Raw genomic sequence first — 26,249 nt, 5'->3', positions numbered from 1 at the left:
TAATGACCTCAGCAGTTGAGTCCGATAGTGCTCAGAGCCATTTTTTTTGTCCAGCGGAGGGTACTTCTGCGGGGTGCGATTGTTCTGGAAAGCATGTAATTCTCAGGGCATTACGTTTTATCTGAATCACAAATTTTAAAATGTTTAATATTTGAGAGAATCTTATTTATATGAATATTATTCCGTATAAACTATCAGTATTTAAAAATGGTTTATTGCTAATGTACCTCAGCTGAGAGGAAAAGAAAAGTCGTTATCGTGGAATGCTCCCCATCCCCTGTCACTCATTATTAATTTATCAGGAAATTCTTCTTTGCATTTTCCATTTGCGAACGGCGCTTTGGAAGACTGAATGTCGGTAAAATTACGTACTAGCTCTAATTCCCCGGGTTTTCTCGCTGTGGTCATTTCGCAAGATGCTTTTGGGAGGACGCAACATGGTCTCCTAGACTTCCTGGTACGCACTCTCTCGGAATTTCGACCGCAGTAACACAGTATATCCGTGTGCACAACGCCCCTCTTTCAGCGTCTGCCAGTGGAGTTCGCTAGGCGTCCCGCGCCGACCAGAAGATACCGTGGCGAAACGCGCCGCTCTCCGTTGGATCTCCTCCAACTCTTCTACCATTCCTACCGCGTAAGAGTCGCACATTGACAAGCAGCGTACAAAAAAGCGTGAACGAGTTACATTTCCTTAAGATTCACGCTGTGAATCTCAGTCTGCCATCTGCTTTTCGTACTATTTGTTTTACGCGATCATTTCACTTAAGGTGGCTCTGTTACTCCCAGGTATCTTACGGTTGACACTGTTTCCAACAACTTGTCATCATTGTTGTTGTACAGTAATGGATTTCTTTCCCTGTGTATACGCAGTACGGTACACTTATATACGTTCAAGGTCACTGCCAGAGCCTGCACCATTCATGAATGTTCTGTAGGCCATTTCGGAAAGTGATATTGTGTTTTTGCGCTGCTGCTTTCTTATAGATAATCGGATCGTGTGCGAACAGTCTTATAGAGCTTCTGATGTTTTTTACTAGATCATTTATATACAGTGCAAACAGTAACAGTCCTATTACACTTTCTTGGGCAATTCTGGAATTTACCTTTACATCTTTCGATTTTATTCCGTCGAGGGCGACACACTGAGTTCTGTCTGCGAGGAAGTATTGAATCCAGTCACAAATCTGGAAACCTGGTCAGATACTCGGTGAACTCGTTTCCCGCTAAAGGGCAGTGTGGGACGGCGTCAACTTGAACGCTGGTGTGTACAGCCGTGTGGCTCTCACAGAGGAACACAGCGAACTGAATTTCGCAAGACGGCGTTGACTTTTATAGAGGAGATATATGTTCTTCGAAAACGACGTAATACTTGAGCCTGGAACACGTTCCATAATTCTAAAAGAGATCTAAATTTATTCACGTCTCTGGTCGCAAATTTTTGTCATCACACTATCGGTTTCGGTCTGTAATGACCATCTTCAGGTCTATTTTATAAAAACACGTCCTAATATACATCGTCAAATGCTAAACACAAAAGCAGCGGCAGCATCGTCAAATGCGTATAAATAATGGTATATACAAGAACCATCTCGTCAGCAGTCCTACTGTTTCAAACCAAACTGCCCAAAGGTATATAAATAACAGTATATACAAGAATAATCAAAAGCACTTCTGTTCAAAGCAATCTGGGCAGTTCGCTTTGAACAATAGTGCTGCTGACGAGATGGCTCTTGTATATACTGTTATTTATATACCTATGGGCAGTTTGGTTTGAAACAGTAGGGCTGCTGACGAGATGGCTCTTGTATATACTTTTATACACGTTTGATGATGCTGGCGCTGATTTTGTGTTTAGCATTTGACTTCGCTGCTATGGCTCCAGTATATTAGCAAATGTTTCCATAAAACAGATCTGAAGATGGTCATTGCAGAACGAAACCGACAGTCTGGTGACAAAAAATTTATGAGTGTAGACGTGAATGCATGGAAATTCATTCTAATTTCGGGTCGCTGTTCAATTCCCGACTACGTCGCAGCTTGTGCTACAACAGATCTGCGTCAGCTATATAGGCCTATAATTACGTGCATCGGTCCTCCGACCCTTCTCGTATAGCGGAATGCCCTGCGATTTCTTCCAGTCACCGTGTGCCCTTCAGTGATCCAGCGTCCCGCGATACGCTGCAGATAGAAGGGGAAGAAGTTCTTTCACATAATCTCTGTAGAACTCGTAGGTGTCGTGTCGGACAGATGCGTTTCGACCACCTATCGATTGTAGCTGTTCTTCCGTTCCATGATCATTTGTCACAATATCTGCCACTTCCTCGTTGATGTAGTGATTGAAAGAAGGAACTGTTTTACCGTCTTCCGTGGTGGAACAGTTCTGGAAGACCGAATTCAGTATTTCGGATTTGTATGGGCAATCTTCAGCACGGTGACTACGTGACTACGTGACTGACTGGACTGTTCAGTCACCTTACTGATTTTACACTACTGGCCATTAAAATTGCTAAACCAAGAAGAAATGCAGATGGTTCATTGGACAAATGTACTATACTAGAACTGACATGTGATTACATTTTCACGCAGTTTGGGTGCATAGATCCTGAGAAATCAGTACGCAGATCAACCACCTCTAGCCGTAATAACGGCCTTAATACGCCTGGGCATTGAGTCAAACAGAGCTTGGATGGCGTGTACAGGTACAGCTGCCCATGCAGCTTCAACACCATACCACAGTTCATCAAGAGTAGTGATTGGCCTATTGTGACGAGCCAGTTTCTCGGCCACAATTGACCAGTCGTTTTCAATTGGTGAGAGATCCGGAGAATGTGCTGGCCAGGGCAGCAGTCAAACAATTTCTGTATCCAGAAAGGCCCGTATAGGACCTGCAACATGCGGTCGTGCATTATCCTGCTGAATTGTAGGGTTTCGCAGGGATCGAATCAAGGGTAGAACCACGGGTCGTAACACATCTAGAATGTATCGTCCACTGTTCAAAGTGCCGTCAATGCGAAGAAGACGTGACCGAGACGTGTAACCAATGGCACCCCATACCATCACGCCGGGTGATACGCCAGTATGGCGATGACGAATACACGCTTCCAATGTGCGTTCACCGCGATGTCGCCAAACACGGATGCGACCATCATGATGCTGTAAACAGAACCTGGATTCATCCGAAAAAATGACGTTTAGCCATTCGTGCACCCAGGTTCGTCGTTGAGTACACCATCGCAGACGCTCCCGTCTGTGATGCAACGTCAAGGGTAACCGCAGCCACGGTCTGCGAGCTGATAGTCCATGCTGCTGCAAACGTCGTCGAACTGTTCGTGCAGATAGTTGTTGTCTTGCAAACGTCCACATCCGCTGACTCAGGGATCGAGACGTCGCTGCACGATCCGTTACAACCATGTGGATAAGATGCCAGTCATCTCTACTGCTCGTGATACGAGGCCGTTGGGATCCAGCACGGCGTTCCTTATTACCCTCCTGAACCCACCGATTCCATATTCTGCTAACAGTCATTGGATCTCGACCAACGCGAGCAGCAATGTCGCGATACGATAAACCTCCTTACACGAGGTGTCACAATAACATTTCACCAGGCAGCGCCGGTCAACTGCTGTTTTTGTATGAGAAGTTGGTTGTATACTTTCCTCATGTCAGCACGTTGTAGGTGTCGCCACCGGCGCGAACCTTGTGTGAATGCTCTGAATAACTAATCATTTGCGCATCACAGCATCTTCTTCCTGTCGGTTAAATTTCACGTCTGTAGCACGTCATCTTCGTGGTGTAGCAATTTTAATGACCAAGAGTGTATTTAAGACCTAACTTGTTAGGACTCTCGGCCAAATTTTATCGGCGAACTCATTAAGCGCTGTCACGGTCACGTGACCCCGGCGTCTGCCTTGTGAGGCGTCGAGCAGGAGTAGTTGGCACGTCAGCCGCGTGGAGAGGCGGCGGCGGTGGCGGTGGGGACCGAGAGGTGGAGGGGCGGAGCACGTGGGGGGCGGCACCAGCGCCAGCCCAAGCACCAGCAGTGCACGGGCAGCCGCGGCGAGGGAAGTGTCTGGTGAGTGGAGTCTCTGCGTGACCTTCCCCTTGTCACTGTTACCGTATCTTGACAGCGGTGGATGCAAAGGACCAAGTTTTATTCCTCTCTCTTTGTCTTTAAAGAAAGATCGCAACACCGAATAATAATTAACGCAGATTAATGAAAAATATGCGTCCATTTTGTCGTACCAGTGCTGGATGTTAGTTTCATCCGGGTCTCTTGCACTCGATCGATCGATAAGGGAACGGTTAACGCAGGTTTTGGTTAACGCTGGAGTTTCGCTCGATGGTGTCTCACATGTGGTCGACTGGAGACAGGTCTGGTGACGGTGTAGGCCGAGGCAGCATGTCAACGCTGCACAGAATATTGGGTTACAACAGTGCTATGTGGGCGAGCGTTAGCCCGCTGGACAACACTCTGCAGAAAGCTGTTCGTGAATGGAGGCACAACTCGTCGAATCGACAGTCTGACGTACGAATTTGCAGTCAGTGTGAGTGGGATAACCCCGATAATGCTCGTGCTGTCATACGAAATCGCTTCCCAGACCATAGCTCCAGGCTGGTTGATTGATTTGGGAGAAGGGACCAAACATCGAAGTCACCGGTCTCATCGGATTATGGAAGGATGAGAAGGAAGTCGACCGTGCCCTTTCAGAGAAACTATCCCGTCATTTTCCTGAAGCGATTTAGGGAAATCACGGAAAACGTGAATCAGGATGGCCGGACACGGGTTTGAACCGCCGTCCTCCCAAAAGCGAGTCCATTGTGCTGACCGCTGCAACACCTCGCTCGGTGTAACTCCAGGTGTAGGTGCAGTGTCTGTAGCACGTAGACAGGTTGGTTGCAGGCTCTCAGCACACGGCCAGCACTCACACCGAGGCACAACCAGTTTTCATCAGAGAACACAACAGACCTCCACCCTGCACTCCAACGAGCTGTCGCTTGACACCACTGCAGTCGCAAAAAGTGGTGGTTCGGGGTCAGTGGAATGCACACTGGTTCGGAGCTGTCCTTGAAGTGAAATATAACAGTTCCTTGTGTCACTCTGGTGCACAAATTGCTGCTGCAGATGCATCACGACTCGACGAGGGCCATACGCCGAACACGACCGTCTTCCGTCTCTGCACTGCCATGTGGACGGCCGGAGGGCAGTTTTCGTCTTACCGTGTTGTTGTTGTTTTGGTCTTCAGTTCTGAGACTGGTTTGATGCCGCTCTCCATGCTACTGTATCCTATGCAAGCTTCTTCATCTCCCAGTACCTACTGCAACCTACATCCTTCTGAATCTGCATAGTGTGTTCATCTCTTGGTCTCCCTCTACGATTTTTACCATCCAAGCTGCCCTCCAGTACTAAATTTCTGATCCCTTGATGCCTCAGAACATGTCCTACCAACCGATCCCTTCTTCTAGTCAAGTTGTGACACAAACTCCTCTTCTCCCCAATTCTGTTCAATAGCTCCACATCAGTTATGTGATCTACCCATTTAATCTTCAACATTCTTCTGTAGCTTCACATTTCGAAAGCTTCTATTCTCTTCGTGTCTAAACTATTTATCGTCCATGTTTCACTTCCATACATGGCTACACTCCATACAAATACTTTCAGAAACGACTTCCTGACACTTAAATCAATGCTCGATGTTAACAAATTTCTCTCCTTCAGAAACGCTTTCCTTGCCAATGCCAGTCTACATTTTATACCCTCTTTACTTCGACCATCATCAATTATTTTGCTCCCCAAATAGCAAAACTCCTTTACTACTTTAATCGTCTCATTTCCTAATCTATTTCTCTCAGCATCACCCGATTCAATTCGACTACATTCCATTATCCTAGTTTTGCTTTTGTTGATATTCATCTTATACCCTCCTTTCAAGACACTGACCATTCCGTTCAACTGCTCTTCCAAGTCCTTTGCTGTCTCTGACAGAATTACAATGTCATCGACGAACTTCTAAGTTTTTATTTCTTCTCCATGGATTTTAATTCCTACTCCGAATTTTTTTTTGTTTCCTTTACTACTTGCTCGATATACAGATTGAATAGCATCGGGGAGAGGCTAAAACCCTGTCCCACTCCCTTCCCAACCACTGCTTCCCTTTCATGTCCCTCGACTCTTATAACTGCCATCTGGTTTCTGTACAAATTGTAATTAGCCTTTCGCTCCCTGTATTTTACCCCTGCCACCTTCAGAATTTCAAAGAGAGTATTCCAGTCAACATTGTCAAAAGTATTCTCTAAGTCTACAAATGCAAGAAACGTAGGTTTGCCTTTCCTTAATCTTTCTTCTAAGATAAGTCGTAGGGTCAGTGTTGCCTTACGTGTTCCAACATTTCTACGGAATCCAAACTGATCTTGCCCCTTAGCGTACATTCCCATTAGCATCTCTGCCAGCGAATGATGTGCAGTGGCTACATTCCGCCACGTCTTTCTACAATATCACAGGACGAAGGTCCGGCTTCTCGTAGTCCAATTACAAGACGTCGTACAAAGTCAGTGAGGCGTTGATGATGTTATCTTTGCACCTTACAGGCATTCTTGACTAATATCATTTCACCACGTCCAGTCTGTAAGGTGACAAAAGCTCATGACAGTTAAGGCGTGTATTTGAAGCAGACGTTATTTGCATCATCATAGCGACGCTTCTAGCGCCACTGTTACGTGAATGGCACGAAATATGAACGGACGTCATCTACCAGATGTACAGGGTGGCGCACGAAATGTGTTACCAATTGTTTCTTTCAGAATTTACGACAAACATTAGCAGAGCTTGGAAAATCAAATGAGTTACGAAATGACGTTTAATTCACGATACTGCCGCTAGGAGACTAGTAATCAGCAATGGCTGACAATGGAAGACTGACGACACAGGAACGATCGGCAATTGTGTTACTTTTTCATGAAACTAAAAGCCTTGTTGTGACTCAGAGGAGTTTCCGACAACAGTTTAACACACGATGGGTCCCTCGCAAGAAGACCATCCACAGGTTGTACGATAAATTTGTACAGGAAGGAACAGTATTGGAAGCGCAGCGACCTCGGCTTAAGCCTGTTTGTTCGCCTGAGAATATTGAAGCGGTACGAGTTGCTGTACAGAGAAGTCCCGGGAAATCGTGTAGAAAGGCAGCAGTGTAACTGGGAATATCCAGACGCTCCAATCAACGCATTCTTAAAAGTGACCTCCATATGTACCCATACAAGATGACTTGTGCACAGAAGCTCACTGAAGAACACAAGCAGCAGAGACTACTGTTTGCTCAGTGGGTGGAGGATAGGGAAGAAACTCTCAACAACGTTTGGTTTTCAGACGAGGCGCATATTCATTTAGACGGTTAACAAACAAAATGTACGCTTTTGGGCCACTGAAAACCCACAAGTACTTCATGAACGATAACATTACGCTCCGAGGATTACAGCGTGGGCAGCAATTTCCAGTTACGGACTTTTTGGACCCTTTTTCTTTGAAGAAACTGTGAACAGCGAGCGTTATTTGAGCACGCTTCGCAATAACTTCATTCCACAGCTTCTTGCTACTGCATTGCCCTTCCACACGCAGTGGTTCATGCAAGATGTTGCAAGGCCACATACTGCAAACACTGTGTTGGAGTTTTTACACGAGCATTTCGACCTGCGAATCATTTCACTCAGGTTTCCAGGTCGCTTCAATGACGGACAAAATTGCCCCCCCCCCCCCCCCCCCCCCAATAGTCCAGACCTCAATCCATGTGACTTTTGTCTTTGGGGGTACCTAGAGGAAAAAATTTTCCCGAAACGTCCATGTGATTTAATGGAGCTCAGAAGACTTATTCTTCAAGCTTGCAGTGAAATTACGGAAGATATGTGCCGTAGGGTAATCACTAACTTCAGTGTTCGTTTAAAGGAAGTTAGGAAACGAAATGGTGGACATATTGAGCATGTGCTGAGTTAGAACAAATCTCCATGGACGGCTCTTCATTGTAGTATATGTTCCTTTCAGATTGTACTGACAATAAAGTTTATATTCACGAATAAAATGGTAACACATTTCGTGCGCCACCCTGTAGAAACACGCCTACCTAGTTTCTTTTTTATTGTGAGTCTCCTTCTTGGTGCTGCGATTTTTTCCACCGTCAGTGTATTGTCCGTGACTTGTGGAGCAGCAGCTCCTCCGAGGCATCCCTGTATCGTCCTGGGTGAGGTCTGGTGTGCCCTGTGCCAGCCTACTGCGTCTGACAGCTTAATTAAAGTAATATTACTGCTCCTACATACTTACTATTGTTACATCTTGCGCGTTTTTGAAACAGGTTCCTGAACGAATGTGTCTCTTACTGTAACAGTAGAAACAGTCGGGACCGCTTCGTAAAGAAACCACGTAAATGAGCTGTATTTGCCAGTTGGCAGAACACCTCGTACAAAGCGTTCATCATTGTTTTTGCTAAGTAAGTAAAAATGTGGAAGACATTGATAGTATTACAGTGTACATGGTGACTCTCAAGATTGCGCACAAAGTTGATACAGGTCTTAAAAGACAAGCTTGGGGGTAGGAATTTAAGGTATTTGAAGCAATCCTGTCACAGGGAAAGCTTTCGATAGTCAGGAGCCACACAGACAATCAACATATGCGCTCCCCAAGTTCAGAAAAGATAATGTACTGCTTACTGAACAATTTTGACGTTCCAGGAAGTTTTCATAATGGCGACTTGGTGGAGCGCCTGCACACTTTTCTTTGCGTGTTTGAAATCACATAATGTGAATCAGTGCCCAGTACATATCGTTGTGGGGCCTCATACGTTAGTTTCAAGCCATACTGATGTTAGTTTCGTGCCTGTAACATCCTGTGATTTCTGTTATGAAGTTGAGGCTCCATCTGTGGAGAAGGGGGTGCATTAATGCCAGAACTCATTAGTTTGCCAAGTGGAATAATGTGATCCACCCAATCAAAGACTCTGGAAAGGTCACATAATATACGAATAGTGTAATTTATCTTGCTTGGCTCTGCAGCCGCTTAATTTGTGAAGTGCTGTACTGATTTCTCTGTAGAGAAATGTTCACGAAAGCCAAACTGTGAGGCATTTAAGAAGTTTTGGTCATTTAAATGAGTTAGTATTCTGTCACAGCTACTTTCTCATAGGAGGAGTTAAATAAGTCTGCAATTAAAGATATTTTCCTTACTTGCAGTTTTATAAAGCGCTGTTCCTACGCACATTTATATCTGTAATCATGTCATATGATATCTCTATGTATTAGTCGTTGCTAAATCTATATCATAATGTTTGTATACTGCCCTAGTGCTTACATTGTACGATGCCAAGCTACTGTCTGTATGTTAGCTGTTGACGGGGACTGTTTTCCTTAACACTACATTTGAGGGATCTTTGACTAGCGTAAACACTTGTGTGTGTCTGTAGTTGCAAAAGTCTTTCAAATAGTGGTTCACAAGTTACCGTTGTATAGATAAAGTAACGGAAATCGCTCAACAGAGGGAAGGCCACTGCATTGACGGGATACCAATACGTATCTACGTAGAGTATGCGAATGAATCCATCCCTCTTCTAGCAGCACTCTGCCGTAGGTCTTTGGAGCAGCGAAGTGGTTCTGACGATTGGAAAAAAAGGATAGGTGACTCCCATTTTCAGGAAGTGTCGTCAAGAAGACACACAAAACTGTAGGCCTATATCTGTGACGTCGGTCAGCTGTAGAATTTGTAACGTGTTTTATGCTCGCGTACGAGAGTAGTTTCAAAAGTTCTCGGAACAGAATAGAAAGAAAGTACTTAGATCACTGGAACTTCTTCTGTTTTTTAATGTAGTGTGCTTGTAGATAAATGCACTTGGTCCAACGATGTTCGAGTGCCTTGATCCCATCTCGAAAATGTGTTTCCTCCAGGCCTGCAACATAGTTGTCAACTCCGGCTATCAGTTCTTCGTCTGAAGTGAGTCTTCGGTCACCAAGAAAAATTTCAGTTTTAGGAAGAGATGAAAGTCTGACGGAACCATATAAGGTGAATAAGGTAGGTGTGGCAACAATTCATACCTTAGTTCGTGTAATTTTGCCATTGCCTTGCTAAACGTGGCTTTTTTTCCCGTATCTTTTGTTGCAATTTGTCCAGGAGTTAGCATAGTATTCTCCAGTAACTGTTTGGCCAGTGGGGAGATAATTTAGAAACAGAACCCCCTTCGCATTCCAGAACAATGATGCCACGACCTTTCCCGCCGAAGGAATTGCCTATGTTTTCTTTGGTGGCGGAGAATCAACATGTTTCCACTGCTTTGACTGTTATTTTGTCTCTGGGGTTTCATCTGTGGTCACAAACCGGTGTAAAAAATTTTGTTCGTTTCTCCTAAAACGGGCCAAAAATTGTTCCGATGTGTCCATTCTCATGCGTTTTTGTTCCAGCGTCAAGAGTCGCGGCACCAATATAGCAGATTTTTTCATTTATAAATAAAATATTTGCCACCTTTTTGCTGGTCGTCGATCACAGAATCGAGACGCACGCACTGCAGTATTTCTCAAACGATTTTACAGAAACTATAAAAAAAAAGTTTTTGTTTCACTCATAGCTTTATATGCAAGGATCATTATGATGATGCGCCCATCATTTCGTTAACGGTCATAGTTATTGTGATACATGGAAGTAACACACTGCGCGCAATTCGAAAAAGTTTGCAATGAAAAATGGGGGTCGCTATGGTTTTGCGTCTTGTAAAAATTACATAATATATTGCTGCGTATGAAATTTCGCTAACATATCGAATTCTTCTTAAGACTTGGGTGGAGGTCTCTATCTGTCACGAACCTCTAGAAAGTTGATCTAATGTAACACAGTCATTTGCGATCGCACCGCGTCTGCGATGAATCCAGAATGAAATATCCACAACATTCTTCATATTTCATAAACAGTTTCAAATGCTCCAAACGGCTCTAAGCTCTGTGGGACTTAACATCTGTGGTCATCAGTCCCATAGACTTAAAACTACTTAAACCTAACTAACCTCCATGCCCGAGGCAGGATTCGAACCTGCGACCGTAACAGCAGCGCGGTTCCGGAATGAGGCGCCTAGAACCGCTTGGCCACATGGCCCGGACATAAACGGTTTGAGATATCGAAATGAGATTTTGGCAAATGATAGCACAGAAAGAGGAAGGTATTTTTTCCATTCGGTTATTGTGTAAAAGTTCATTCTCTGCCATGTTATTCCACCAACTACAGACTTACTCGATGAAAGAATGTAATGTTTAGGGGCCATCAATAGCTGTTGAAACGAGAAATGCTATGGGCTTTGGAGCAACATAAGTCTCTATACGTATATTTTTTTCGAGGACGTGCTTTTTCGATAAAATATTGACATTACTTTTCCTCAGTTCCACACTTAAACTTAATAAGTCACTGTTTTAGAATTCTCTCACAGTTGCCTCTGTACATGTTGGAGAGGTGACACTGTGTATACTACGCTGTGCTGTGGCAAAATAAGCAAATTTTAACATGGCAACCAGAGAAACGTGTTAAGTTTTACTCAAAATTCGCTTCTGTGAAAGGTACAAATGATTAACAAGCCAAGTGAAAATAAATCGCTGTGTTTTCAGGGGAATTCTTTTTAGAAGCAGACTTAATGCACTACTGGCCATTAAAATTGCTACACTACGATGATGACGTGCTACAGACGCGAAATTTAATAGACAGGAAGAAGATACTGTGATATGCAAATCATTAGCTTTTCAGAGCATTCACGCAAGGCTGGCGCCGGTGGCGACACCTACAACGTGCTGACATGAGGGAAGTTTCCAACTGATTTCTCATACACAAACAGCAGTTGACCGGGAGTTGCCTGGAGAACCGTTGTTGTGATGCCTCGTGTAAGGAGGAGAAATGCGTACCATCACGTTTCCGACTTTGATAAAGGTCGGATTGTAGCCTATCGTGATTGCGGTTTATCGTATCGCGACATTGCTGCTCGCATTGGTCGACATCCAATGACTGTTAGCAGAATATAGAATCGGTGGGTTCAGGAGGGTAATAAGGAACGCCGTGCTGGATCCCAACGGCCTCGTATCACTAGCAGTCTAGATGACAGGCATCTTATCCGCATGGCTGTAACGGATCGTGCAGCCACGTCTCGATCCCTGAGTGAACAAATGGGGACGTTTGCAGCAGCATGGACTATCATCTCGGAGACCATGGCTGCGGTTACCCTTGACGCTGTATCACAGACAGGAGCGCCTGCGATGGTGTACTCACCGACGAACCATGGTGCACGAATGACAAAACGTAATTTTTTCGGATGAATCCAGGTTCTGCTTACAGCATCACGAGGGTCGCATCCGACATCGCCGTGAACGCACATTGGAAGCGTGTATTCGTCATCGCCATAATGGCGTATCACCCGGCGTCATGGTATGGGGTGCCATTGGTTACACGTCTCGGTCGTCTCTTGTTCGCATTGACGGCACTTTGTACAGTGGACGTTACATTTCGGATGTGTTACGACCCGTGGCTCTACGCTTCATTCGATCCCTGCGAAACCCTACATTTCAGCAGGATAATGCACGACCGCATGTTGCAGGTCCTAACGGGCCTTTCTGGATGCAGAAAATGTTCGACTGCTGCCCTGGCCAGAACGTTCTCCAGATCTCTCACCAATTGAAAACGTCAATGGTGGCCGAGCAACTGACCCGTCACAATACGGCAGTCACTAGTCTTGATGAACTGTTTTATTGTGTTGACACTGCATGGGCAGCTGTACCTGTACACGCCATCCAAGCTTTGTTTGACTCAATGCCCAGGCTTATGAAGGCCGTTATTACGGCCAGAGGTGGTTGTTCTGGGTACTGATTTCTCAAAATCTATGCACCCAAATTGCGAGAAAATGTAACCACATGTCAGTTCCAGTATAATATATTTGTCCAATGAATACCCGTTTATCATCTGCGTTTCTTCCCCCGCCTTAACATTCACAGAAAGTGTGAGCCCAGGGTAGAGTTTAGAGCGGCACTTCCCCTACGGCGGCTGCCGCAGCCCCACGCGTGCCCTGCCCACTGCACATCTGCCGGTCGCGGTACTCTGCGCGACGTGTTCCACTTGTGAGGCGCAGCTGACACCACGAAAAGGGCAGCACTACTGACAACCAACAAACAACAAAAGCGTTGATTTCGTAAAGGTCAGCCACTTGTCCGCGAAAATTCACTATTTATAGAAACAGCACAAGAAAATTTGCGATTTTTCATTCCTAGCGCGTATTTAGGTATCACTGTAGGTAGTGGGGCCGGGCGTGGTAACTACGACGATAAACCATCACTCGCACTTCTGTCACTTACTATGAATACTTTTATTCTCACAGCGTATGCGCAATGTGTCAAGCAAAGAGCACGTACTACAGAGAACTGGTCTGGCAAAGATACAGCTGTTCGTGCTGTGGTAGAGCAGCCATATTATTGGGGGCGGGGGAGGGGGGGGGGGTACAGCCAGTGGTACTACGTCCCGACATCACAAAACCCATCAAAGACGAACTGAGAAAAACTGATGCCGTGGCAGCGTACAATAAAGGAGTTTGCCGCGCAGGATCAGCCGAGCGGTTTAAGGCGCTACAGTCATGGACTTTGCGGCTGGTCCCGGCGGAGGTTCGAATCCTCCCTCAGGCATGGGTGTGTGTGTTTGTCCTTAGGTTAATCTAGGTTAATTAGTGTGCAAGCTTAGGGACTGATGACCTTAGCAGTTAAGTCCCATAAGATTTCACACTTTTTTTTAACGCAAAGAGACAGTGTGGCGGATTGGAGGCGCTAGGACTCACTCGGCAGACAGAACAACACTAACGAGAAAAACTTCACACAAGCGACGCTGCGGAAAGTGAAATAAACAAGAACCTTCGTGCCCGGCACTCGAAGCGGAACTGTGCTTATTAGACAGAAATGCCAAACAGTACACCACCGCGGCACTACGGTCAGTGTTGCTGACGAGACTTAAATGTCTCGGGGAAAATCTCTATAAGATCAGCTACGGTATACGATTTTCCCATTACGTCCAATGTCGGGGTGCTATTCCAATTATGGAGAGCCCTGGCAATAGTAGCAATGTACGTGGAAATTAAGATGAAGGTATGTACTGAAGTTTGTGTTGGAGAGGGCAGTGGACTTTAGTAGTTCGTGTAGAACTGTTGGCCATAGCGCTGTGGTGGGGTAATGGTTAGCATCTCTGCCTTAGTAAACAAGAAGATTTGGGTTCGCGTGTCGGCCGTGGCAAAAATTTCAGTTCCTTTCTTCAGCTTCCGTCATTATCGTAGGGAGACCTTTTTCTTCCGAATTTGTTCAATTATTGAAACGTACATTTTCTTCATGTTGTCAGAATAGAAAACTACGTATTTCGTTGATTTTTGATGAAGCAATTGTTTACATATACGAAATGATCATTCACCCTAGCAATTTATAGGCTGTTTAGCGAATTATTTAAAAAATTAGTTGAGTTAATACATCCAATAGGAATAGTAATGTTTACTAATGCAGTACTATTGTAATTCGAATGTAGTAAATGTTTATTGATTATCTGCAAATATCACTACGAAAGTGCACTTGAAAACATCCAGACTCAAGAAGCACTGAAACTTCCTGGCAGATTAAAACTGTTTGCCAGACCGAGACCGAGACCGAGACTCTCGAGTTCGAGTCTCGGTCCGGCAAACAGTTTTAATCTGCCAGGAAGTTTCATATCAGTGCACACTCCACTGCAGAGTGAAAATCTCATTCTGGAAACATCCCCCAGGCTGTGGCTAAGCCATGTCTCCGCAATATCCTTTCTTTCAGAAGTGCTAGTTCTGCAAGGTTCGCAGGAGAGCTTCTGTAAAGTTTGGAAGGTAGGAGACGAGATACTGCAGAAGTAAAGCTGTGAGTATCGGGCGGGAGTCGTGCTTGGGTAGCTAAGTTGGTAGGGCACTTGCCCGCGAAAGGCAAAGGTCACGAGTTCGAGTCTCGGTCCGGCACACAGTCTTAATCTGCCACCAAGTTTCATATCAGCGCACACTCCGCTGCAGAGTGAAAATCTCATTCTGTCAAGAAGCACTGTTCCTGCATTTAACACGACGCCGGAGACTGAGACATAATTTACACTAGCTACTTTCCTTTACATCTTGTTGAGAGGAAATGAGTTGTATTTATTCACAAAATTACAGGTTGCTCAAGAGCGTGCAAATGCTGAAGATATTTGGCGCGATCAATGACAAACAGTTGTAGCAAAACTGTCTACGTCCATTGCTGCGTCGCTTCTCACAATTGGAAATTTAAATTTCATATAAGTTGGGAAGGAAAACATAGGTACAAAGAAGGTAGCTGCGAAGAAACCATGGGTAACAGAAGAAATACTTCAGTTGACTGATGAAAGGAGGAAGTACAAACATGTTCCAGGAAAATCAGGAATACAGAAATACAAGTCGCTGAGGAATGAAATAAGTAGGAAGTGCAGGGAAGCTAAGACGAAATGGCTGCAGGAAAAATGTGAAGACATCGAAAAAGATATGATTGTCGGAAGGACAGACTCAGCATACAGGAAAGTCAAAACAACCTTTGGTGACATTAAAAGCAACGGTGGTAACATTAAGAGTGCAACGGGAATTCCACTGTTAAATGCAGAGGAGAGAGCAGATAGGTGGAAAGAATACACTGAAAGCCTCTATGAGGGTGTAGATTTGTCTGATGTGATAGAAGAAGAAACAGGAGTCGATTTAGAAGAGATAGGGGATCCAGTATTAGAATCGGAATTTAAAAGAGCTTTGGAGAACTTACGGGCAAATAAGGCAGAAGGGATAGACAACATTCCATCAGAATTTCTAAAATCATTGGGGGAAGTGGCAACAAAACGATTATTCACGTTGGTGTGTAGAATATATGAGTCTGGCGATATACCATCTGACTTTCGGAAAAGCATCATCCACACAATTCCGAAGACGGCAAGAGCTGACAAGTGCGAGAATTATCGCACAATCAGCTTAAAAGCTCATGCATCGAAGCTGCTTACAAGAATAACATACAGAATAATGGTAAAGAAAATTGAGAATGCGCTAGGTGACGATCAGTTTGGCTTTAGAAAAAGTAAAGGGACGAGAGAGGCAATTCTGACGTTATGGCTAATAATGGAAGCACGGCTAAAGAAAAATCAAGACACTTTCATAGGATTTATCGACCTGGAAAAAGCGTTCGACAATATAAAATGGTGCAAGCTGTTCGAGATTCTGAAAAAAGTAGGGGTAAGCTATAGGGAGAGACGGGTCATATACACTATGTACAACAACCCAGAGGGAATAATAAGAGTGGACGATCAAGAACGAAGTGCTTGTATTAAGAAGGATGTAAGACAAGGCTGTAGCTTTTCGCCCCTACTCTTCAATCTGTACATCGAGGAAGCAATGATGGAAATAAAAGAAAGGTTCAGGAGTGGAATTAAAATACAAGGTGAAAGGATATCAATGATACGATTCGCTGATGACATTGCTATCCTGAGTGAAAGTGAAGAAGAATTAAATGATCTGCTGAACGGAATGAACAGTCTAATGAGTACACAGTATGGTTTGAGAGTAAATAGGAGAAAGACGAAGGTAATGAGAAGTAGTAGAAATGAGAACAGCGAGAAACTTAACATGAGGATTGATGGTCACGAAGTCAATGAAGTTAAGGAATTCTGCTACCTAGGCAGTAAAATAACCAATGACGGACGGAGCAAGGAGGACATCAAAAGTAGACTCGCTATGGCAAAAAAGGCATTTCTAGCCAAGAGAAGTCTACTAATATCAAATACCGGCCTTAATTTGAGGAAGAAATTTCTGAGGATGTACGTCTGGAGTACAGAATTGTATGGTAGTGAAGCATGGACTGTGGGAAAACCGGAACAGAAGAGAATCGAAGCATTTGAGATGTGGTGCTATAGACGAATGTTGAAAATTAGGTGGACTGATAAGGTAAGGAATGAGGAGGTTCTACGCAGAATCGGAGAGGAAAGGAATATGTGGAAAACACTGATAAGGAGAAGGGACAGGATGATAGGACATCTGCTAAGACATGAGGGAATGACTTCCACGGTACGAGAGGGAGCTGTAGAGGGCAAAAACTGTAGAGGAAGACAGAGATTGGAATACGTCAAGCAAATAATTGAGGACGTAGGTTGCAAGTGCTACTCTGAGAAGAAGAGCTTAGCACGGGAAAGGAATTCGTGGCGGGCCGCATCAAACCAGTCAGTAGACTGATGACCAAAAAAAAAAAAAAATAATCGCTCACTGAGGCAAACAGTTGTAGCGAAACTGTCTACGTCCATTGCTGCGTCGCTTCTCACAATTGCAAATTTAAATTTCAAATAACTGCTCAAAATCACTCACTGAGGCTGCGTTGAGAGTATTTGTAATCCTGCTGAAAGCGACGATGTGAGGCTGACCTCAGTTGAATTACGACAAGTTCGACGCTTCGCACACGGGAAGCGCTGCTGTCACTCGCGGCCCAGACACTGTCTGCAGGATTACCGCGCTTCAGCTCCCCGGAATGACTCGCCGCCAGGAGACACCCCTGCCGAAACCCGAACGACGGGAAGACACAGAAAGCGGAGAGGACGGCGGTCTGCGGCTGTCGCTGCCCTCCGTCACGTCTCACACCGCTGCGTCCCAGTTTGATCCGAGAGAAACACTCAGAATTAGAGCTTTCCTCAAGTATGCATCACATTACAATAACTTTACATTCATCACTGTCCTTTTGTGGCCTCTCTAGACGTGAACTACACAATACTACGCAAGATATGAACGAGAATCGTGCTCACATTCGGTTTTTAGCACACAGAAAGTACGCTAAGTAAAGTTGTTGTTGTTGTTGTGGTCTTCAGACCAGAGACTGGTTTGATGCCGCTCTCCATGCTACTCTATCCTATGTAAACTTCTTCATCCCCAAGTACCTACTGCATCCTGCATGTTTCTAATTCTGCTTAGTGTATTCATCTCTTGGTCTCCCGGCCGGCCGGTGTGGCCGAGCGGTTCTAGGCGCTTCAGTTTGGAACCGCGCAACCGCTACGGTCGCAGGTTCGAATTCTGCCTCCGGCATGGATGTGTGTGATGTCCTTAGGTTAGTTAGGTTTAAGTAGTTCTAAGTTCTAGGGGACTGATGACCTCAGATGTTAAGTCCCATAGTGATCAGAGCCATTTGAATCTTGGTTTCCCTCTACCATTTTTACCCTCCACGCTGCCCTCCAGTACTAGATTGGTGATCCCTTGATGCCTCAGAACATGTCTTACCAACCGATCCCTACTTCTATCAAGTTGTGCCGCAAATTCCTCTTCTCCCGAATTCTATTCAATACCTCCTCATTAGGTACGTGACCTACCCATCCAATTTTCGGCATTCTTCTGTAGCACCACATTTCGAAAGCTTCTATTCTCTTCTTGTCTAAACTGTTTCACTTCCACACATGGCTACACTCCCTACAAATACTTTCAGGAAAGACTCCCTGACGCTTACCGTAAATCTATACTCGAAGTAGCAAATTTCTCTTCTCCAGATAAGCTTTCCTTGCCATTTCCAGTCTACACTTTATATCCTCTCTACTTCGACGATCATCAGTTCTGTTGCTCCCCAAGTAGCAAAACTCATCTTCTACTTCAAGTGTCTCATTTCCTAGTATAATTCTCTCAGCATCACCTGATTTAATTCGACTACATTCTATTATCCTCGTTTTGCTTTTGCCGATGTTCATCTTATATCCTCTTTCCAAGACACTGTCCATTCCGTTCAACTCCCCTTCCAGGTCCTTTTATGTCTCTGATAGAATCACAATGTCATCGGCAAACCTCAAAGTTTTTATTTCTTCTCCATGGAATTTAATTTCTACTCCAAATTTTTCTTTTGTTCCCTTTCCTTCTTGCTCAATATACAATATACAAATAAAGTCATACGAATACATGTGGCAAGCTTAGAAAGAGCATCCGTCCGCCCTCCACTCATTTGTGCTTTTAGATTTCACATAGCGTGTAGCATTTGATTCTTATTTAGCAATTTTAGCAATCCCCATTTCCATAAACAATGAACTAATGATTAAATACAATTAAACTTTCAATATTCATCATCTGGAATAGCTAGTAACGGAACTGGATAACTCATACTGCCTTTCTATTACATTCAGCCGTGGCAAATTGAGAATAATGACACATTTCCCCTACGATACTGTTATAAAATCGGCTGTACTTTTAGATTAACTAATATAAAAGAAATGTTACTTCTATAGTTTTTACTGACACTCTCAGCTTTCATGTGATACCCCATATTCTATGGCAGTTAAAATAGTAGCCATTAATTTTCTATTGCCTCTCACAATATCCATAATCACAAATACTGGTAACTCTTCTCATATTTATTGCAAAACAAGCTCGTATCGTCGACACAATTTCCGTCGTGTCTTTGTTTCTGTTTCTGTGTATTTAGACGGCGGCAACAGTCGTACTAGAATCAGCTCTCTGTAGCTGCCAGTATATGCCTCAGGCCGTAGTTTCCCCCACCACTTTGCGCTGTTCTTGCCCGCTCAAGGCTCGCTGCTGCTTTAAGTAAAACACACCAGCATCCCCTCATCAGCTCGTAATTTCATTTAAGACAATTTCATTCGATGTCATTTCATTTCCGAAATACTTGAGGTAAACGGCTCAGCTGAGGCAGAAACTATGTATTGGGCAGAACGAAGTGAAAATTCATTTTTCAAACAGATCTTATCCACTTTAGCTTGATAGATTAATTTACACTACCCACTGTCCTTTATAGCTTGTTGAAATAAAATGACTCGTGTAATTGTATTTGCTTATAAAATTACAGGATACCCAACAGCGTGCACGTGCCGAACACATTTCGACGGAGAAGACGCTTTTTCTCCTCCATCATGTCTTGCAGAAGCACTAGTTGGCTCATCTGCGTCTTTATGGCACTAGCCACAGCAGCTGACTACAGTGGCTCGGAGTCCACGACAGGTAAAAAATTTACTTTTTTTCAATTGATACACACTGAAGCGCCAAAGAAACTGCAATACGTATGCGTATGCAAATACACAGATATGTAAACGGAAAGAATACGGCACTGCGACCGGCAACGCCTGTATAAGACAAATGTCTGGTGCAGATGTTAGATCGGCTACTGCTGCTATGATGGCAAGATTTAGGTGAGTTTGAACGTCACGTTACAGACGACGCATAAGCGATGGGACACAGCATCTCCGAGGTAGCGATGACTTGGGAATTTTCCCGTACGACCATTTAGAGAGCGTACAGTTGTAACGCTATCGCCCTGTTCGGACGTACGTTAGCTCTATAAAGCCTGTACTGTAATAAGTTCACGGGCTTCACCTTATAAACAAGGATTTTAGTACATAAGTTGACCGCGTGTACCTAATAGAAGCAAGATCGGACTTATATTCAGTCAATAACTACAGTGATGCATCAAGCAAATGTACAGCATAATTACTCCTTCGCATGGACAAGAAGTACACACAGTAGATGCTACCTGTAATTAACAATTCGGTCGCCAGCCTACTTAGGCAATGAGTGAGTTTTTCCTTGTACAAGTGGGTGCATGTACAAGCATAGTAACACGTAGTAACGTTGCGTTATATGGCAAAGTTTGAAACCAGAAAAATCCACTGAACTAAAGTTTTCTCTTTTTGTACTAATTTGAACGAGCTAAATTTACACAACACCACTCAGCAATGATTACTACGAACTGCATTTTGTATGTTGAGCAGACTGAAATCGGGCATAGATTGCCCTAGCATCGACAATCTTGAAAGTACACACACAATATCACTATTAATGATGGAAAAACACTAATACACTTAGGATTAATATAGACTTAGCTTTACTGGTCAAATATGATCAGTACATTTCAAGGTTTGAAAGAATGTGCAAGAGAAAAGGGGGGGGGGGGGCCTGAAACTGTTATGGTCGTTAAACTGAAACTATTAAGTACTGAAGGCAAATTAACACTCAAAATTATCAATCTATTGATGACTACTCTTTTGTCTTACTTCTGAATAATTTAACTGTCATTATTTCTGTCTCAAATTAATTAAATAACATCGCTAACTCAATTAAAAAAAAACTCTCTTTCAATTTAGTCATGCTTTTGTTCTTTACCAACATCTGCAATAACACACTGAACTTTAGATACCTTTATGGCATAGATTAATCTGCTGATAATTTTCATTAACACTAATATTAAACTTTCAGTTCAGGATACTCGGATTGCACAATACGAGGTAAGGATCCTGTCTAGGTCAGTGATCAGGATCAGTAATGGCTAAGGCAATTCTGGTAAAAGTCACGTTATTATTGAACAGTTAGTAACAGTTTCGACACTGGTCCACACAGATACACTTCTAAAGATGAAATAAATGTTTGACCTGTGCAAGTCGGAGCGGCGGTTGGCGGGCAGCGAGATAGCGGGCAGCACGGCACACATACAAGCACGGCTAAGGCTCACACAACATCGGCACTTTCCATCTTCTTAGCGTCGTAATCTTTCCAATTTTGTGCCTCAGAATATAGCCATGCCAAGTAGTCGTCGGAATCGGTCCATCCGAGGCTCAATGGAATCCACTTTTCCTGGGTAGCCTCCTCGGTACAGTACGTGTACTGCCGACTGTTGCTCGCCTCCGACTGTTATACTGTGCCCGTTGTGCCGAACCGCGCCAGTGTGTGTTTTCCCGCCTCGCCTGCCTCCACCTTTTCCCGCTCCCCTACAGGTAGGGTATTCACCACAGGTTTTCTACTACACATATCCTAATGCATTACCTACGTATGGACCAAGTGTATAAATTACAATTTTCACATCTTACAATAGTATTTAACATTAAATACACTTTCCTTAGATTACCACATTATTTGAAATCTAACATAAATAATAATATTCATTTCAAAAGTTGCTCACAGTCTCTTTAACATAACGATACAAACCGAAACATAAGTTCAAAACATTGCTTAAATTAATTTATCTAAATTCATAAAGAAAAAAAATTATTATATGTACAGTTGTCGTTACACATGCCCCTGTTTCCAGAAAATTTTCTTAAGTCCAAATTTTATGGGAACACTAAATCTTACAATTATACAGTGGCTCTGAATCTTTGCTTAATTGTCCAAAAAGATTTACACTACATATTTCCTTTTACTCACTGTATATAGGTTTACACTTTTTTAACACATCAAGAACAATTACTTGTCATTTACTCAAGTGCCTTTTGCACAGTCCAAATTCCCATCATAACATCACCAAGATAGCAATTTAATCTTTTTTTCTAAATTTCTTTAAGAAATAATTTAAAATTCTGGAATACAAACATTTAACTACAAAAACAATTGCATATTTTGTATACACTATAAGATAATTTGTCGCTGCTTGCTTTGAATAGCAGTCCATTTTCTTACTTACTAAACAAAACACACTCACATATATTCAGAAAATTAACTACACATATTTGCTGCCTATTATGCGGATTTGGGCAGTCCTTTTCACTTCATATTGTCACATCTCCTGGATCACATTTGCAATTTTCCATCGATTATTTATCTGCCCTCATTGGTATTTGGCAGTCCTTCATATTATGGTTCATACACTGCCCATTTTCATTTTTGACAGTCCCATCTTTTATCTGGCGGATAGCATTTATCCTTTCTTTTCAGTTCTTTTCTCCATACATTTTTACAGTTACAGTACAATTGGTAATCTGAAACTCACATAACTACATTAGCACACTTTCAAGGGTATACAGACATTTACAAAGATTAGATATATTTAGAATAACTTGGGTCAGCATAAGATACAGCACATTTACTCATTCCTAGGAACATACAGTTTCAGGTCCACAATATTTCTTACACCTAAAGGTCTATTGGATTTTGGGTAGATCAGGTAGTAAGCATTGTCGTGTGGAATATTCTGTATTATATATGGTCCATTATAAATATATTTAAATTTTGAAATTTCATGGTTTAGTTCACTAGACTTTTCGTGTGTTTTTAAAAGAACATAATCTCCAATTTTAAATTTTGAAACTTTTAAATTTTTATTGTGTCTTTTAGATCTAGATTCAGCTTTTTGCTTTGCCCTTTTTATCACCAATTCTTTCTTTTGATCCAATCCCAAACGTGTACAAGGTGGAAACTCTAGTTTTTCTTCAATTAAACTTTTACTACTTCTGCCTAACAAAATTTCTTCCGGTGGAAATCCTGTAGTTTCATGATGTAATGTGTTCATGACATTCTCAAAATCCGATATAAATCTGCCCCAGACTCTAAATCATGCCCCTTCCTGTCTTTTTCCGCAACGCACCTTGGTCGACTGTGACATCGTCCCAAGATACGTTCCTGACCTGTGAACCATTTATATCTGGCGGCTTTTTCGGTTTCTGGAGTTCAAAGTCTTTACTTACTTGAACTCTTTGCAAAATAAACACTGAGTCGTCCGGTGGCTCTTTCTTTCTTTGTTCAGTCTCAACATCTGGGTTTTGTTTTGATACGTCGTCATCGTTAGGTACAATATCGCAATTAACTGCATCCCCTTTATTTTCACTGATTTTCTCATACCCTCTTTCAGTAAAAGTATATTCATTTTCCTTTACACCTGAAAATTCATCTTCACTAGAGTCATCACTACTCTCTTCCTCTACATCAGATTCACTTAAGTACGCTACTTTTGCACAATAGGGAGAGTTAGAATATTCAATTTTGTTTGCATTTGCGTACCTTTCATCATCTGGACTATCGTCGGAATCCGACCATTCCGGATCGCTTTCAGGTTCTAACATAAAAGCTTTTCTGAGACAGGCACTAAGTTCTTCCTCTGTATTGTCGTCAGGCTTGGATTTTAATTCAATCTCCTCTTTTGGCAAAACGGCCTCATCATCAGCTTTATTTACATCTACTTTGACTTCATATTTAGCGTAATCCTCGTGGACTTTAATTACTTTCAGGTAATCATCTACCCCTTCTCCACGGTGCCTCTCGGTAGCAGCTTGTACTATTGGCAGACTGTTAGCAGAAGTTATTTCTTCGTCAATGCTGAGGATTTCATCCTCCAAATCCTTCCTATCATTAACCTTCCTCCTATCGGCAGCACGCGTACTTTGCGCGGCGCTATTTATTCTCCCCTCTTCAAATTTGGGCCACGTCACTTTATGGACGTCCCTACTATCTCTCTTTCCACCAACTAATTTCTTCGCCTCATACTCCCTTTTAAAATCCTCCCACTCACATTGCTTTAGGCCCTTGTACAGATCATCGATCTGCACACGCCAATCAGTCACTTCTGCTAATTCATCCTCACCTTTTATCTCATTGCAAACACCGCTAACTGCACCTCTCTGTGTATTCACAGTTTCATTTATTGTTTCCTTTGCCACGGAATTATCACTCGTAAAATTTTCATTAGCTCTGACGGCTATGTTCGTATCTACTGCTGTCGTATTGCTAGCGGCTTCTTTCCGAACAGATGTTCTGCTAGGCTGGGCCGTTGCCCTCTGATGCTCCACTCGCCTGTTAACATGTAGCGCTCTGTGCGGCAGAGATGACTCATTCTGGCTCGCACCTGACGCTTGTTTCGCCACAACACTTTGCGGCGTTCCATGTCCGTCCCTAGCCTGTCTCATTACATTACGGTCGGTCCGGTATCTTTTCTTAAATCGGGGCCGGTATGTATTGTCCGCTTCCGTTTGGCCCGCAACGTTCGCGGAAATTAGTTTCCCGCGTCGTTATTATGTTGCGCGGTATACCCTCTACCGCGACCTGGATTATTTCCTCTGCCTCTTCCTCTGCCTCTTCCTCTTTGTATTACATTGACGCGAAATCCATCGCCGTCGTTTCGTTCGTCATTGCGTCGGTTATTATGGTTACCAAAATTTTGATAATTGGCACGACTTTCGCGCCAATGATCTTCGTCTTCGACTCTTTCGAGAAATGCTTGGAAGCTGCGATGATTGCTTCCTACATACCTCTTTGAATCTTCTGGAAGCTTTTTATATAACTCCCAGATAATTTCTGAATCTGATCTTTGACCTCTTAAATGCGTTAATTTCCGGTACCAATACTCGCAGAAATCTTTCAAAGAGTTCCTGCCCCTGTTATCATGCTGTTTGGCCATGATGAACTCCCGCCATAAATGGTCCTGCTTTTGTTCAGACCAATATTCTTCCGTAAATCTCTGCCTAAATTCTTCGAACGTCATTCGTTCGGTATTTAAATTTATCCCCCAGCGCTTAGCGTCACCTGCTAAGGCGCTAATTACTACATTTATCTTTTCCTGATCAGACAAGTGCTCAGGAAACACTCTCTCGCAATTTTTGATAAAATCTAACGGATGCCACCCGTTATGTTTCTTGGCTGGATCGAAGCGTTCCTCGCCTTCTAACAGCTTCGTAATTGGTGTGCCATTACAGACAACACCAGGCCTATCTTTAATTTTGCTCTCCAGATCGAAAATTCTGCCTTGAATTTTCGTGGTATTTTGTTCACAGTTTTGAACACATCCGGATACTTTTTTACTTAAATCCCTTTCAGTGTCTGAAACTACCTTTTTCAATTGCGATATCCCGTGTTGACATTCGTTTACGATCCCAGTTTTAAGACCGAAAACTTTTTCGTCTACCTTAGTTTCAACCAGAGGTTCGACTTTCTCTTGGATGTTGAGAATTTCAACATCGAATCTACTATTAATGTTTCCAATTTCCTCCTGCATAGTCACCATATTTTTGTTAATGGTATCAATTTCAAATCTCAATGTATTTACCACAGAACTTAAATTACCCACTTTTTGTTCTACCTGTTCTATTTGTTTACTAATTTTAATTCCCTGTCCTTCAACCTGTGCTTTAATTTGATCCATCTCTGTTTTGAGTTGCTCATCAACGTGTGTTTTGAGCTGATTAACCTGATTGCCGACTTGTTTTTGAAGTTGCTCATTCTGTCCTGCAATTTGTTTGGTTAATTGTTCAAATAAATCGTTCATGTTTAAAATTTTCACACTGTTTTGTTCTACGGAATCGGTGTGTTCCGATCCTACTTCAAAAGTTTCTTTCGGTTCTTTCTTTATCTGTGGTGAATCAAATATGTCAGTGGATTCGTTCACTTACCCACTATCATCTACAAAGTCACCCTCTGTTTCCTGTTTTGTCCCTTGCTGTGTTCGAGGCGATCTCAACCTTTCAATCTGCTCGTTGACGTGTTCGTGGTATTGTA

General features: G+C 43.1%; 1 protein-coding gene across 1 annotated transcript in view; it reads left to right on the top strand.

Moving 5' to 3' along the window:
• Positions 1-4,017: 4,017 nt before the first annotated feature.
• Positions 4,018-26,249, top strand: part of LOC126424838 (poly [ADP-ribose] polymerase tankyrase-1-like) — a 74,397-nt gene continuing 52,165 nt past the window's right edge. Inside the window, exons 1-2 of the mRNA XM_050087644.1 lie at positions 4,018-4,072; positions 19,846-19,997. Coding sequence (XP_049943601.1) covers positions 19,910-19,997 — 88 coding nt within the window. The 5' untranslated portion in view covers positions 4,018-4,072; positions 19,846-19,909. The remainder of the gene's footprint in view (positions 4,073-19,845; positions 19,998-26,249) is intronic.

Source organism: Schistocerca serialis, chromosome 10 (genome assembly GCF_023864345.2).
Source record: "Schistocerca serialis cubense isolate TAMUIC-IGC-003099 chromosome 10, iqSchSeri2.2, whole genome shotgun sequence".
In the NCBI taxonomy this organism is placed as follows: Eukaryota; Metazoa; Arthropoda; class Insecta; order Orthoptera; family Acrididae; genus Schistocerca; species Schistocerca serialis.
This window is presented reverse-complemented; position numbering and strand designations above follow the sequence as displayed.